Here is a 16,178-nt window from a genome sequence, read left to right on the forward strand (position 1 = left end):
TATGTATTCGCCTCACCATGATACTTGTCAGCAAAGTCTGGCCAATGTATGTTTGCATAGCAGAGTATCATGATTTTGCAACCTGTCTTTAATGTAAACCAAGATATTTTATGCACAAAAAGTAAAGAAAATCACAAATACCAAAGAAGTGCCGACTGTGGGTGAATTATGCTGATGCAAAGCTGAGTGCAATGGGAGCTGTAGCAGGATTTAAAACAGACACACTTGTCTTTTCGGCTGACTGAATTCCTTATGTATGTTCACATCACCAATTAATAATAATTGATTACCAACGTATGTGATATAATTAAAAGGACAATAATCTTTTACTTTATAGATCTTTTAATCTTTAAGATTTATTAAAATCTCTCTTTGCAACTGCCTCTGACTGGTCATTTCTATCAATACTGTCTTGATTTGCAGGATTGATAAACCGAAAGCCTTTTCCTTGTTGCTGCACACAGCTGATATCAGCCATCCAACTAAAGCCTGGGAGATGCATCATCGTTGGACCATGGCATTGTTGGAGGAATTCTTCAGACAGGTAATAACTTTATTCTGTACAGAGTGAAAAAGAACAGTAGACTGACGAACACTCAGACTTTAATGTTAATGAGAGTAATGCTTATGGTTGTATAGTGATGGGTCAGCAGAGGCATCCTCACAGAAGACTCACAAGTGTAGGAGAAGTTGGAAGAAGAGAAGGTCAAGCCCCTGTCAAGTAATAGAGTTCACAACATGGAAACAGGCCAATCAGCCCATTGAGTCCCCACCAGTGATCAGACACTATTCTCAACCTGTTTTCTAGCAATTGTTTGGGATCCTTGTGTGCTGTGGCTGGAAATGATCATCTAAACAAGGTTACAATGGTTAATAAAGTGTGAGGCTGGATGAACACAGCAGGCCCAGCAGCATCTCAGGAGCACAAAAGCTGACGTTTCGGGCCTAGACCCTTCATCAGAGAGGGGGATGGGGTGAGGGCTCTAGAATAAATAGGGAGAGAGGGGGAGGTGGACTGAAGATGGAGAGAAAAGAAGATAGGTGGGGAGAGTATAGGTGGGGAGGTAGGGAGGGGATAGGTCAGTCCAGGGAAGACGGAGAGGTCAAGGAGGTGGGATGAGGTGGTTTCTGCCTCAATCACCCTTTCCAACAGCGAGTTCCAGATATCCACTGGGTGAAAAGTTCTTTATTGCATCCCCATAAAACCTCCTGCCCTTTACTTTAAGTCTATGCCCTGCAGTTATTAATCACTCTACTGTGAGAAATATTTCTATCAATCTTCCCTTTCTGTGCCACCCATAGTTTTGTACACCTCAATCAGATCCTTTCTAAACTCTGTCTGCCGTAAGGTAAAAACACCTCCAGCCTATCTAGAGATAACAAAGTGTGAGGCTGGATGAACACAGCCGGCCAAGCAGCATCTCAGGAGCACAAAAGCTGACTTTTCGGGTCTAGACCCTTCATCAGAAAAGGGGGAGGTAGGGAGGGGATAGGTCAGTCCGGGGAGGACGTTCAGGTCAAGGGGGCGGGATGAGGTTAGTAGGTAGGAAATGGGGGTGCAGCTTGAGGTGGGAGGAGGGGATAGGTGAGAGGAAGAATCTCTCTCCAGCCTATGTAGTCTGTCTTTAAGGAACCTTCCAGCCCAGGCTATATCCTGGGGAATCCCTCTGCACTATTCCAAGTGCAATCACATCCGTATAGTGCAGCAAACAGAGCTACACATAGAATTGTAGCTGTAGCCTAACCGATATCTTTTGCAGGCCCATCATAGTCTGTTAGCTCTTATGCCTCAACTAGTAAAAACAAGTATCCCATATGTGTTCTTATTCATCTTTTCCTAATGCCTTCAAGGATCAACGGATATGCACATGAAGGACCCTGTGGTTTCTGTACTTCCATAGAATCCTACCATTCGTCACATACTCTACTGCCTTGTTATTCCTCTCAAAATGCATCATCACATACATTTCAGGATAAGATCCCATTTGCCGTTGTTGCCATTTGATCGACCTGCCTATATCATTCAGTTGTCTAAGATTTTCTATCTCACTATTAACCACACTATCAATTTTAGAGCCATCTACAAATCCAACGACCTAAGTTCATACCTAGATCTCTAAACTGCACAAAAACCAACAAGACCAAATCTTGCAGTTTGCCACTGGACACAATCTTTCAGTCACGAAAACAACCTTTGACAATTGCCTTGTGCCTCCTACTGTTAAGGTAATTTTGCATCCAGTTTGCCCATTTGCTCTGGATCTCAAGGGCTGTTACTTCTTGACCAGTCTTGCATACAAGGCCTTGTCAGAAGCCTTACTGAAGTTCATGTGACTTATATTCACTGCACTATACTCGTGTCCACATCTTGTCATCTCCTTAAAAAACACAAACTTAACAAATACCATCTCCCCCTGACAAAACTATGTCACTATCCTTGATTAATCCTTGCCTCTCCTATTAGAGATCAATTATGTTCCTTAGAACATTTCCAGTGGTCTCTCAAGCACCGATGTCAGACTCACTGGCCTATACTCCCCTGATTTCTTCTTACTTCTCTCCTTGAAAAATGGTGTCTCATTAACTGTTCTCCAGCTTTTGGCACACACTCCTGTATTCAGAGTGGATTGAAAATTGATGCCAAGGCCTGTAGAAACTCTTACATTACCTCGTACAGCAGCCTGAAAAGCAACTCATCTGAGCCTGATGACTCATCCCATCTTTAACTTCCTAAAATTGTTAATACCTCCTCCCTCTCAAATATAATTTATTCAAATACATCACAGTCCTCTCCTCTGATTTTTGTAGCTATTTTTTTAAGGGGTTAAGTAATGAGACCACATTGTACAGCCTCAGCTTTTGTTCCAATTTAGTCTATTTTTCTAATCAACCTGTTTGGAGATGTTGTTTCACATCTCTCAAGCAGGTGGGACTTGAACCCAGGCCTCCTGGGACAACGTAAGGATGCTGCCAATGTGTCACAACAGGCTACCTAATTTCTATACCTGTAAACTTTTTTTAAATGTATTTTTATCATCAGCCTGTTCAGAGATGTTATTATACACCTCTGGATGAGGTGGGACTTGAACCTAGGCTTCTCAGTCCAGGGGCAGGGATGCTGCCACTGCACCGCAAGACAGCCTTCATTCGATACCTATATTGTTCTTGCCTGTAGTAAATATGTTAAACTAAACCTCAACTATCTCTTCTGGCTCCGCCAACATTTTGCCATTTGGGTTCTTAATTGACATTCCTCTTTCATTGGTTATTTTTGTGGCCCTAATCAACTTACAAGATGCTTTTGGAGTTCCCTTTATTTTACCCACTAGTGTTTTTAATGCCCCAGCTCACTTTCCAAATTTCTTTTTGGCAGGTAATCCCCTGCACATTCTGTAGGCTTCTAGTGCTTCCAATGCTCTGAATTCTCGTTACTCATCATAAGCTTCCCTCCTTTTCCTTATCCAATCCTGTACATTCCTCAATATCCATTGTTCTCTGGAATTTTTGGTTACACTCTTCAGCTTTACAGGAACATGTTGGCCCTGCACTGTCAGCTTTTCTGTTTTGAAAGATTCCTACTCTTCCAATGTAGATTTTCCTAAAGTAGCTGTTCCTGGTCCAGTTTGGCCAGATCCTGCTTTAACATATTGTAATCAGCCATTTCTCAATTCAGAATCTTTATTATGATCTATCTTTGTCCTTTTCCATGATCACCTTACTGAGTTATGGTCACTATTATCAAAATGCTCTCTGATTGACACTTATGCCACTTACCCAGTTTCATTCCCTAAAATTGGATGCAGCACTGCCTACCTTCTGTAGGGTTTCTACATGCTGGTGTAAAATACTCTCCTTTTAAGAATTCTACCCCTGTAAGTATTTTGGACTATCTATCCCCATTAATATTGGAGAAATTGGAATCTCTTACAATTATTAATCTATTATTTTTATACTTCTTTGAAATTTGCCAATGTATCTCTTTCTGATTATTCTGGGGGCTATAATACACTCACAACAAAGTGATTGCCCAGTTTTTGATTTTGAGTTCTATAAATATGGCCTCAATCAAGGATTATTCTAAGATATCATCCCTTTTTGCAATAGGTGTCTCCTTGATTAATATTTAGAACATAGAACGTAGAACATTAAGCACAGTACAGGCCCTTCGGCCCTCGATGTTGTGCCGACCTGTCATACCGATCTCAAGCCCACCTAACCTACACTATTCCATGTACGTCCATATGCTTGTCCAATGACGACTTAAATGTACCTAAAGTTGGCAAATCTACTACCGTTGCAGGCAAAGCGTTCCATTCCCTTACTACTCTGAGTCAAGAAACTACCTCTGACAGCTGTCCGATATCTTTCACCCCTCAATTAAAGCTATGCCCCCTTCGTGCTCGCCGTCACCATCCTAGGAAAAAGGCTCTCCCTATCCACCCTATCTAACCCTCTGATTATTTTATATGTCTCAATTCAGTCACCTCTCAACCTTCTTCTCTCTAATGAAAACAGCCACAAGTCCCTCAGCTTTTCCTCATAAGACCTTCCCTCCATACCAGGCAACATCCTAGTAAATCTCCTCTGCACCCTTTCCAAAGCTTCCACATCCTTCTTATAATGCAGTGACCAGAACTGTATGCAATACTCCAGTTCAGCCGCACCAGAGTTTTGTACAGCTGCAGCATAACCTCTTGGTTCCGGAACTCGATCCCTCTCTTAATAAAAGCTAAAACACTGTATGCCTTCTTGACAGCCCTGTCAACCTGGGTGGCAACTTTCATGGATCTGTGTACATGGACACTGAGATCTCTCTGCTCATCTACACTACCAAGAATCTTACCATTAGCCCAGTACTTTGAATTCCGGTTACTCCTACCAAATTGCATCACCTCACACTTGTCCACATTAAACTCCATTTGCCACCTCTCAGCCCAGCTCTGCAGCTTATCTCTGTCTCTCTGTAACCTACAACATCCTTTGTCACTATCCACAACTCCACCGACGTTAGAGCCGTCTGCAAATTTACGAACCCATCCTCCTACGCCCTTATCCTGGTCGTTTATAAACACCATCTCCTCTTTTACGACCATCCCTTTCTGGCCTGAATATGCTATACCTTAGCATATGAGCTGCAAGTCCCGTCCATCGCTAAACTATATTTGTGGTAGTAATAATGTTGTATTCCCATATGTTAACCAGCACCCTCAATTCATCTGAGTACTTACATGACTCCTCACTTTAAAATAAATGCTGTCCAACTTTGCCAAGCTCTCTTGTGTCTTGTATGTTCTGCCTTCCAGACTGACTTGGCGTTTCTTTTATATTCATATGAGCATCACCCACGATAGTTTCTCCATGTTGTATCCCATTTCCCTGCCAAATTAGTTTAAACTGCCAACAACAGCAATAGTTAGTCTCATTGCAGCTCAGATGCACCCATCACAGAAACTGATTTAGTGATCCTGTAATGTAAAGCCCTTCCTCTGTACCAACTCTTCAGCCACACATGCACCTGCTCAATCTCCCTTTTCCTATACACACTCGTACATAGCACTGGGACTAATCCAAAGGCTACAAATGTTGAGGCCCTACTTTACATACACTATCTGGTTCCCTACATTCTTGTTTCAACATCTCAACCTTGTTTCTATCACTGTTGTTGGAACCAATGTGAACCATGATTTCTGACTCAGCCCTGCAGCCATACAGTGGCAACGTTGACACTGGACTTAGACACCATCCTGGAGTCCCATCTGCAGCTTCTGGCCTGCATCCCTCACTGCTGTTTCCTACCATCATAACTCTTCATCTCTACCTGCTCCCCCTTTCCGCATATGGACTCTGCACTCCCCCAAAGAACTATTAAAACCTCAGTTTTCCAACGCAGAAAGACTGTTCCCGAGTGAAATGTCCTTTCTTAACACAATCGACACCATATTAATGATAATGGGAACTGCAAATGCTGGAGAATCCAAGACAATAAAATGTGAGGCTGGATGAACACAGCAGGCCCAGCAGCATCTCAGGAGCACAAAAACTGATGTTTCGGGCCTAGACCCTTCATCAGAGACCATTTTAAAGTCAGTTTTAAAGGCTTTCAGTGGATTAGTGAATGTTTGAGTGGGTGGATATTTGGATGAGTGGGTAGGCATGTGGGAGGACAAGATAGTGAATGGTGGAGAAGGTGTTAGTCAGGGCGGGAGTTATCAGTTTTGGGGATGTTTGTGTTGGGGGAAAATTGATAGGGAGGGCAATCATGATGGGCCAGGATGGCTGTCAGGTGTGGAATTAGTCAAGTCACATCCTTGGATAGTCAGGGCAATTTGGAGAGGGCCGTTGGGTTGGGGGAATAGCCCGGTCAGCTCAGAGATTTTTTGGAATGGCAGTTGTGTTGCTTACACTGACCACTATTTCAATTAAACCAAGTGCTAATCACCACATTGTTTTCTGGGTTTCTGGGTAAGTATCCAGCTAAGTCCTATGCATCAAGTCCAAATCTCCAACATGGAGCTCAGTGTGAGAGACCATTGCAACAGGGTCAATACAATGGAAATCAGGACTGGAAGTTTATATTTCCTGTACAATTTGAGCACCTATATGTCAGGACTCTCAATCATTCCTGAACCACATCTCCTTAATTAAGTCCAGATTTAGACCTAATGAAAGCTGGAAGGTTTAGGCCATAGCAAGGAATTTTACCCTATTATCTGTATGGAGAGATGCATTGGTACCAGCTCCCCAGAGTCCTAAAGATTCTGCCTGACCAAATACAGTTGTACTTATCACTACCACGCAACATACCTTAGTTTTATCCAAGACCAGTGCCTTTTCTGCAGTATTCTACAATGGTCTACCCCATCCCAGTAATCACTTGATATGCCCAAAATAAAGGAGGATATTTGGCAGTAAATGGCTCTGAAGAACACTGATCCAGTACCACCTTCTTGTAGAGGTAGTACCTGGAATGGTCATTTGGGAAATGCCACATGGTTGCTGCAGTGGTCTCTGGCCACTAGCACAAAGAAGAGAAATCCAGAAAACCAGGAGAAAAGAAAGCAAAAATCAAACAAGTGAAGTTAACACTTTAGGAGCATTACTGCTTTTAGAAGGCACAGCCAGTCAGCACTTGAAGGTATCAGGAGCAGTTGTCGGGAAAATAACACAGTGAGCACAAGGCTCAGCAAACTTAGTTTGAAAGGCTCGCAAGCCTTATTTAAACCAACAAAAACAGCTCAATTTATGTTCTTTATTTCGTCTTATTGCAGGGTGACAAAGAGGCTGAACTGGGACTTCCTTTCTCTCCACTCTGTGATCGCAATTCAACAATGGTAGCTCAGTCCCAAATAGGTAGGACACTCAAGTACAAGTATATCTTTATCAAAGAGAATTCATTTAACAATCTATGGTCAAATTAACATGATGCAGCTTAAAGCATAATGTCATCTATAAGACCTGCTTTTATTGGAAAGTTGATCATCAGGAAATTCAACTCTATTTCTACAACCAACTATTTTCCAAATGAAGGACAAGAGCCTGGGCTGGCTTTTGACCAGATTCCAAGTTTATGTGAATATCTGTCTATGAGAGAAATGGAACAATAATTGACAAGAATCTCCTGTGGTTCCTCCATATTGTATTGATGTTTGAAAACAATCTACTGGAGTGGCTAAAAACTAATATTTATTATAGTGATGACAAAAGAAAAGTCAGAAAAGACAGAGCAATTCACCTGAAGGGGGGAATAAAATATGCTCTGCTAGGAGCCAGAATTTGCAAAATAGAAATGTTATAATGTTGGCTTGTTCAGAGCTTGTATACTTTTTTCATGGCATGTGTGTTATTCACAAATTGTTTATCTACGAGTTTGTGCGATGGGTTGATCACTTAATTTACCAGCGTTCACTGTAGCTGCTGATAGGGTAATGCAAAGCTAAGAAGAAATGCTGCTGCTCCCTGATGAATAATGTTTTGTAATGCACATTTCTTAGACTTTTCCTTTGACAAAAATATTTAATATTCTCAATTTAAATTTATCTTCCTCTTACTTCAAAGGATTTACATACTTCTTTGAAATGACTCTCCATTAAAGTAGCAAATAAAGAAACTTTTTGTAAAAAGCAAAGACAAAGCCATTGTAGTCTTGTCACACCATAGGGCAGCTCTCCCAGGAGAGAGACAGATGACTGGTGGTGTCTTTCCACGTCCTAGTCACGTCTGAGGTGATGGAAAAGTTTGAGAGCAGAATCCTTCTTGGTAAACCCATTCTGTTGGTATCACTCTGCATTGCAAACCAATTTCCCAGCCTCCTGAGCAAAACCGACCCACTAAACATCATGATACCACATTTGGAGAAAAAAATGTGATTTGATCTCACCAGAATCTGGGCCCTTTTCAAAGGACTGAAAAGAATTTGCACCAACTTTCCCTTGAAGCCATGTAATTGGATCACAGGAGAGGCTGTGATATAGTGATACTCTCACTGGACTAGCAATCCAGAGCTCCTCACAAAATACTCTGTGGTCATGCATTGAAATACTACTGTATCAGATAGTTGAGAAGAAATCTGGAGTTGAATTCTAGCCTAATAGTGACCATCTGTCTGGTTGTCATTTAAAAATAAAAACCTGGCTCACTCATGCGCTTAAGGGAAGGGTTTGAGCCACCTTTACCCAATCTGACAAGTAAGCCCAAATCCATAGTACCCTTGTTGATTCTTAACGCCTCTCTAAAATGGCCTTGAGTACCAGTCAGTTTGAAGATGGGCACTCTGATGAAGAGTCATCTGGACTGGAAACATTAGCTGGCTCTCTCTCTCCATGAATACTGCCTGACCTGCTGTGATCTCCAACATTTTGTTGTTTTCATGGGTAGTAAATGCTGGCCTTGCGAGCTATGCCTACATCACATACAACAATGTATATTTAAAAATTCCTAAGTGTAGAGCACCTCTACGAAACTTCTTTCCCCCTCCTCAGGAGTTGATATTGTTTAGAATTCCAGCAATAAGATGTGTTCCACAAATTTAGCATTAGCATAATTTTATCGAAACTTGCAATTTATGGATTTCAAAGATATAGGTGTACCAAATTTAGTTCCCACATCTTCAGCCATTTAACTGATTGGATTGTGCTAACCTCCATTTGGCTCCGAGAAATGGAAATTAAACGTGAGGGAGAACACAAGCCACTTCAAGGAGATGTGAATTTGTACTTGTATTTCTCATGAGAAATGTGCTGAATCTCAGTTATATTACAGTTGACTAGACTCCCTCAGTGAGGAAAAGAAAAGCCAGGGTGTTCCCATATATTTCTGAGCAGTTGGTTAAATTAACATCAACAGTGGCTGTCGCTGGTCAGAAACAGAAAATACAAACATGGAAATGTGATTGTGATTAATTAGTGAAGTGTCCATGTTAGGAGGTAGAAGTATGATAGGATTTCAAGGAGCAGGTAGCCACTGTGAGGGAAGGTAGCTAGAGCATTGGAATGGACCGCGTTAGGGAAATGGAGCTGGAGCTGGATGAACTTCAGATCATTCGGGAGGCAGAGGGGGTTATTGAGAGGAGTTACAGGGAAGTAGTCATTCCTCAGGTACAGGAAAAAGGCAGATGGGTTATAGTCAGGGGACGGAAAGGGAACCGGCAGGCAGTGCAGGGATCCCCTGTGGCCATTCCCCTCAACAATAAGTATACCGTTTTGGATACCGTTGGGGGGGGGAACGACTTACCAGGGGAAAGCAGTGGGGCACAGGTCTCTGGCACAGAGTCTGTCCCTGCTGCTCAGAAGGGAAGGGGGAAGAGGACCAGAGCAGTAGTCATTGGGGACTCCATAGTTAGGGGGACAGATAGGAGGTTCTGTGGGGACGAGAGAGACTCACGGTTGGTGTGTTGCCTCCCAGGTGCCAGGGTGCGTGATGTCTCTGATCGTGTTTTTGGGATCCTTAAGGGGGAGGGGGAGCAGCCCCAAGTCGGGGTCCACGTTGGCACCAATGACATAGGTAGGAAGAGAGATGGGGATTGAAGGCAGAAATTCAGGGAGCTAGGATGGAAGCTGAGAGCTAGGACGAACAGAGCTGTTGTCTCTGGTTTGTTGCCCGTGCCACGTGCTAGTGAGGCGAGGAATAGGGAGAGAGAGGAGTTGAACACGTGGCTACAGAGAAGGTGCAGGAGGGAGGGTTTTGGATTCTTGGATAATTGGGGCTATTTCTGGGGTAGGTGGGATCTCTACAAGCAAGATGGTCTTCACCTGAACCAGAAGGGTACCGATATCCTGGGGGGGGAAGTTTGCTAAGGCTATTCGGGTGGGTTTAAACTAATTCAGCAGGGGGATGGGAACCAAAATTGTAGTTCGACTATAGAAAAGGTTGAGAGTAGGGTGGTCCGAAATAAAGTTTCAAGGAAGCAAAATGGCATCGGCAAGCAAGAAGTTGGTTTGAAGTGTGTCTACTTCAACGCCAGGAGGGACGGAATAAGGTGGGTGAACTTGCAGAATGGGTTAGTACCTGGGATTTCGATGTTGTGGCCATTTCGGAGACATGGATAGAGCAGGGACAGGAATGGTTGTTGCAGGTTCCGGGATTTAGATGTTTCAGTAAGAACAGAGAAGATTGCAAAAGGTGGGGGAGGTGTGGCATTGTTGGTCAAGGACAGTATTATAGTTGCAGAAAGGATGTTTGGGGACTCTTCAACTGAGGTAGTATGGGCTGAGGTTAGAAACAGGAAAGGAGAGGTCACCCTGTTGGGAGTTTTCTATAGGCCTCCGAATAGTTCCAGAGATGTAGAGGAAAGGATAGCAAAGATAATTCTTGATAGGAATGAGAGAGACAGGGTAGTTGTCATGGGGGACTTCAACTTTCCAAATATTGACTTGGAACACAATAGTTCGAGTACTATAGATGGGTAAGCTTTTGCCCAGTGTGTGCAGGAGGGCTTCCTGACACAGTATGCAGACAGGCCAACAAGGGGCGAAGCCACATTAGATTTGGTACTGGGTAATGAGCCTGGCCAGGTGTTAGATTTGGAAGTAGGTGAGCACTTTGATGACAGCGATCACAATTCTGTTATGTTTACTTTAGCGATGGAAAGGGATAGGTGTCTACCACTGCGCGAGAGTTATAGCTGGGGGAAAGGCAATTACGATGAGATTAGGCAAGATTTAGGGAGCATAGGATGGGGAAGGAAACTGCAGGGGATGGGCACATTGGAAATGTGGAGCTTATTCAAGGAAAAGCTCCTGTATGTCCTAGATAAGTATGTACCTGTCAGGCAGGGAGGAAGCTGTAGAGTGCGGGAGCTGTGCTTTACGAAGGAGATGGAATGTCTGGTCAAGAGGAAGAAGAAGACTTATGTTAGGATGAGATATGACGGCTCAGTTAGGGCACTTGAGGGCTACGAGGTAGCCCGGAAAGACCTAAAGAGAGAGCTCAGAAGAGCCAGGAGGAGACATGAGAAGTTGTTGGCGGATAGGTTCAGGGTAAACCCTAAGGCTTTCTATAGGTATTTAAGGAATAAAAGAATGACGAAAGTAAGATTAGGGCCAATCAAGGATAGTAGTGGTAAGTTGTGTGTGGAGACAGAGGAGATAGGGGAAGCAGTAAATGAATATTTTTCAACAGTATTCACTCTAGAAAATGACCATGTTGTCAGGTAGAATACTGAGATACAGGCTACTAGACTAGGTGGGATTGAGGTTCACAAGGAAGAGGTATTAGAAATCCGACAGAGGGTGAAGATAGATCAGTGCCCTGGGCTGGATGGGATTTATCCTCGGATCCTCTGGGAAGCCAGGGAGGAGATTGCCGAGCCTTTGACACTGATCTTTAACTCGTCATTGTCTACAGGAATAGTGCCAGATGACTGGAGGATAGCAAATGTGGTTCCCCTGTTCAAGAAGGGGAGTAGAGACAACCCTGGTAATTATAGACCAGTGATCCTTTCCTCAGTTGTTGGTAAAGTATTGGAAAAGGTTAGAAGAGATAGGATTTATAATCATCTAGAAAAGAATAATTTGATTAGGGATAGTCAGCACGGTTTTGTGAAGGGAAGGTCGTGCCTCACAAACCTTATTGAGTTCTTTGAGAAGGTGACCAAACAGGTAGATGAGAGTAAACTGGTTGATGTGGTGTATATGGATTTCAGCAAGGCGTTCGATAAGGTTCCCCACAATAGGCTATTGTACAAAATGCGGAGGAATGGAATTATGGGAGATATAGCAGTTTGGATCGGAAATTGGCTTGCTGAAAGAAGACAGAGGGTGGTAGTTGATGGGAAATGTTCATCCTGGAGACCAGTTACTATTGGTGTACTGCAAGGGTCGGTGTTGGGTCCACTGCTGTTTGTCATTTTTATAAATGACCTGGATGAGGGCGTAGAAGGATGGGTTAGTAAATTTGCAGATGACACTAAGGTCGGTGGAGTTGTGGATAGTGATGAAGGATGCTGTAGGTTGCAGAGAGACATAGATAAGCTGCAGAGCTGGGCTGAGAGGTGGCAAATGGAGTTTAATGCAGACAAGTGTGAGGTGATGCAATTTGGTAGGAGTAACCAGAAGGCAAAGTACAGGGCTAATGGTAAGATTCTTAGTAGTGTAGATGAGCAGAGAGATCTCAGTGTCCATGTACACAGATCCTTGAAAGTTGCCACCCAGGTTGACAGGGCTGTTAAGAAGGCATACAGTGTTTTAGCTTTTATTAATAGAGGGATTGAGTTCCGGAACCAAGAGGTTATGCTGCAGCTGTACAAAACTCTGGTGCGGCTGAACTTGGAGTATTGCATACAGTTCTGGTCACTGCATTGTAAGATGGATGTGGAAGCTTTGGAAAGGGTGCAGAGGAGATTTACTAGGATGTTGCCTGGTATGGAGGGAAGGTCTTACGAGGAAAGGCTGAGGAACTTGAGGCTGTTTTCATTAGAGAGGAGAAGGTTGAGAGGTGACTTAATTGAAACATATAAAATAATCAGAGGGTTAGAAAGCGTGGATAGGGAGAGCCTTTTTCCTAGGATGGTGACGGTGAGCACGAGGGGGCATAGCTTTAAATTGAGGGGTGAAAGATATCAGACAGATGTCAGAGGTAGTTTCTTTACTCAGAGTAGTAAGGGAATGGAATGCTTTGCCTGCAACAGTAGTAGATTTGCCAACTTTAGGTACATTTAAGTCGTCATTGGACAAGCATATGGACGTACATGAAATAGTGTAGGTTAGATGGGCTTGAGATCGGTATGACAGGTCGGCACAACATTGAGGGCCTAAGGGCCTGTACTTCGCTGTAATGTTCTATGTTCTATGACTTTCATGGATAAGAAAGAGTCTGTTTGATGAAGAGAGAGCAGACAGAGAAAGAACTTCCTCTGTCCTATGTAACCCACATCGTCAGTCCATCTGCATCGTGTAAACAGTTTCTTGTTTATTCTTAGTTTTCTTTGCTGTTTTTAATGACCTGATGCCAGTGTAATATAGAATCTCTGCTTCATCATCTTTGGGCCTTCTGGGTGTCCAAATCACACGTTAGATTCTTGGTGTAGTGAAAGAGATTTAACAGCGCAGACAAAAAATCAGGATGGATGATATTCAAAGGTATTTAGCCAAGTCAGAGCAAACAGTGGAGCAGTTGAAACTGGCACTGTCCATGAAGAAGATTCAAGCAGCTTTGGAATCTTTGGCAGCTTTGGTTTTGCCAGAGGGAGTTGGACCTTTAGGCCAAACTCAGGCAAAGGCTCCCTGTGTGCATTCCTTGCTACTGTGGAGGAAAGGTGTAGTATGCCAGGTCAGACATTCTATTTGCCAATGAGCAGGAAAGCAGACAATTTCAGGCAAAGGTGAGAAACACCCAATGATCTGGTAATTGCAGACTGGTTTGAGGACAAGCTGTGTGTATCATCCAGGAGCTTCATTGCGAATGAGCAGGTAGAATTTCCTGGCATGAAAGCTTGTTGGGAAATACTAGCTGAGGTACAGATGCTACAATGCATGAAGGCATATTATCATGCTGCACTGATGAATGTGAAAGCTGTGGAGTTCATTCAATATACTTGAGTTATCTTTGTTGATATTGCCCACAGATTATCTGCTTACAGGGTGATTGCTATGGTTATAGTCCTGAATGTCATGGTTCAAGGATCTCTGACAGTCCTTGCTGCATGGCTAGATGTTTCTTTTTACCTGGGATATGGTGCTGATCTGGACTGCTAACTAGCTCACTCTTGCACCAACAACCTTCTCAACCTGAGTACCAACTGTTCAGATCCTCTAAACCAACTCTTTCCCTTACCACTACCCCTAGTGACCTGAAACCCCTCACCCCACACACACCATCTACTCCCGTCCAACTGCCCACTCATTCAGTTTCTCCCTGTTCCATCCATTCATTCGTCCAGGCTCCCACTCACCGAACTATTCACTGAAATACCTGATTTTTTGGAGAAACTTGTCTGCGTATGATAGTTGATGTCATGAAGGTGAGGTGTGTCCTCTCTTTGCCTGATTTTTGCTTATGTTTTCTGGCTCACCTGCTTGTCATATTATGTGTTTCTTTCTTTCAATTTCATACTATCCTTAATTTTTTTGGTTAGCTGTGGTCAGTTTATCCCCTTAAAATCCTTCTTTTTCAATGGAATATATCTTTGCTCTGAGTTATGAGCTATTTTCTTGAATGTCTGCCATTGTTCCTCACCCATTTTTCTGCTGAGTTATTTTCCCAGTCCATTTCAGCCAACATAGCCTTCATTCTTTTACCATTACCCTTGTTTAATTTTGGCACAGTTGATTCTAACCCAAGTTTCTCACTCTCAGACAGAATTCCAAGCTTTACCATGTTAGGATCACTGTTTTCTCAGGATCTTTTACTGTAAAGTCTTTTGATAAACCTAACTCATTTTATGTTGCCAGATCCTAATTAGCCTAGTTTCTGGTACGATCTATTGTTCTCGGCATCTATTCCGAATACACTCTATGAATTCTTCCTCTTGGATACTTTGGCTAATTTGATTTTCCCAGCCCATATGAAGGTTAATGTCACCCATGAATAATGCTACCATTTTTACATGTTCTCATTATCTCCTGAATTACTCTCTGTCCTACACTATGTTTACTGTTACATTAGAGACTTGACCTACTAGTTTCTTTCCTTTGTTATTTCTGACTTTGACCCACATGGATCCTGCACCATTGAATCCAAGATCCCTTCTTGCTATTATACTTATTCCATTTTGCACTAATAAAACTATCCTATCACCCTTTCCCTTTGTGTCTGTCTTTTCAAAACTTTACATATCCTTGACTATTTAATTCCAAATGTTGATCTCCTTCTCGTCCATGATCACCTATGAAAATATATGCATTAACCTCTTTTTGTGCAACTCATTTTTGTTTTGGATACTACATGCATCTAAGTAAAGAGTTACGAATTTTGCCCGTTTCCAATTTTTTCTCTTTGATTCCATCAGCTGTTGTCTTTTTATGCTGGTACATTCTGTTTCTGTTCTTGTACATTCTGTTCATTATCAGAATTATTGTTCTGCAATGCCACAGTATCCTCTTATATTGTAAAACTAAATATAACCCCTCCTGAGCACAGCCCCCCCTACCCTGTAATCCCTGTCTAATTAGTTAAAAGCCCTCTTTCCAACTTTTGCTATTTACATTGCTAGGAGACTGTTCTTAGCATAATTTAAGTGAAGCCTGTTCTAATGGAACAGCTCCGTTCTCTGCCAATAACGGGGCCAGTGCCCCTGAATGGAAAACCATTCCTCTCACTCCAATCTTTGAGCCACACATTCAATTCCTTGACTTTCTTTGCCCTGAGCCAGTTTGACGGTGGCTCAGGTACTAAACCCGAGATTGTCAGCTTGGAGTTTTGGTTTATAACTGTAGGCCTTGACCATTCATAATTTTGCAGCAGAACACCCTCTTCAATCCTATCATTACCATTAATCCCTGACAACAGGATTCCTCTCCTTCTACTCCAACCCTGAGGAGAACATGTGGCCTATGGGAATTGTGGATGCAGGGATGTTTAATGATTTCCAAAGGAAATTCAATAGTATTTGGGGAAGTAAACTTGCAGAACTAGTAGACCTGCAGCGTAAGAATGTGATTGAATGGATTACTGTACAAGGGGCGCATGCACTCAGTGAGCTGAATGGCCTCCCCTTCTTTGTTTCACTAAAGAGGGAGAGAACA

General features: G+C 42.8%; 1 protein-coding gene across 4 annotated transcripts in view; it reads left to right on the forward strand.

Moving 5' to 3' along the window:
- The window catches only part of LOC125451703 (dual specificity calcium/calmodulin-dependent 3',5'-cyclic nucleotide phosphodiesterase 1A-like), a 793,424-nt gene that overhangs the window by 692,549 nt on the left and 84,697 nt on the right, over nucleotides 1–16,178 (forward strand). For all 4 annotated transcript variants that reach the window (XM_059645774.1, XM_059645776.1, XM_059645775.1 and 1 more), the window contains 2 exons: nucleotides 424–544; nucleotides 7,269–7,350. In XM_059645774.1, the coding sequence (XP_059501757.1) occupies nucleotides 424–544; nucleotides 7,269–7,350 (203 nt within the window). The remainder of the gene's footprint in view (nucleotides 1–423; nucleotides 545–7,268; nucleotides 7,351–16,178) is intronic.

Source organism: Stegostoma tigrinum, chromosome 5 (assembly GCF_030684315.1).
Source record: "Stegostoma tigrinum isolate sSteTig4 chromosome 5, sSteTig4.hap1, whole genome shotgun sequence".
NCBI classification, from domain to species: Eukaryota; Metazoa; Chordata; class Chondrichthyes; order Orectolobiformes; family Stegostomatidae; genus Stegostoma; species Stegostoma tigrinum.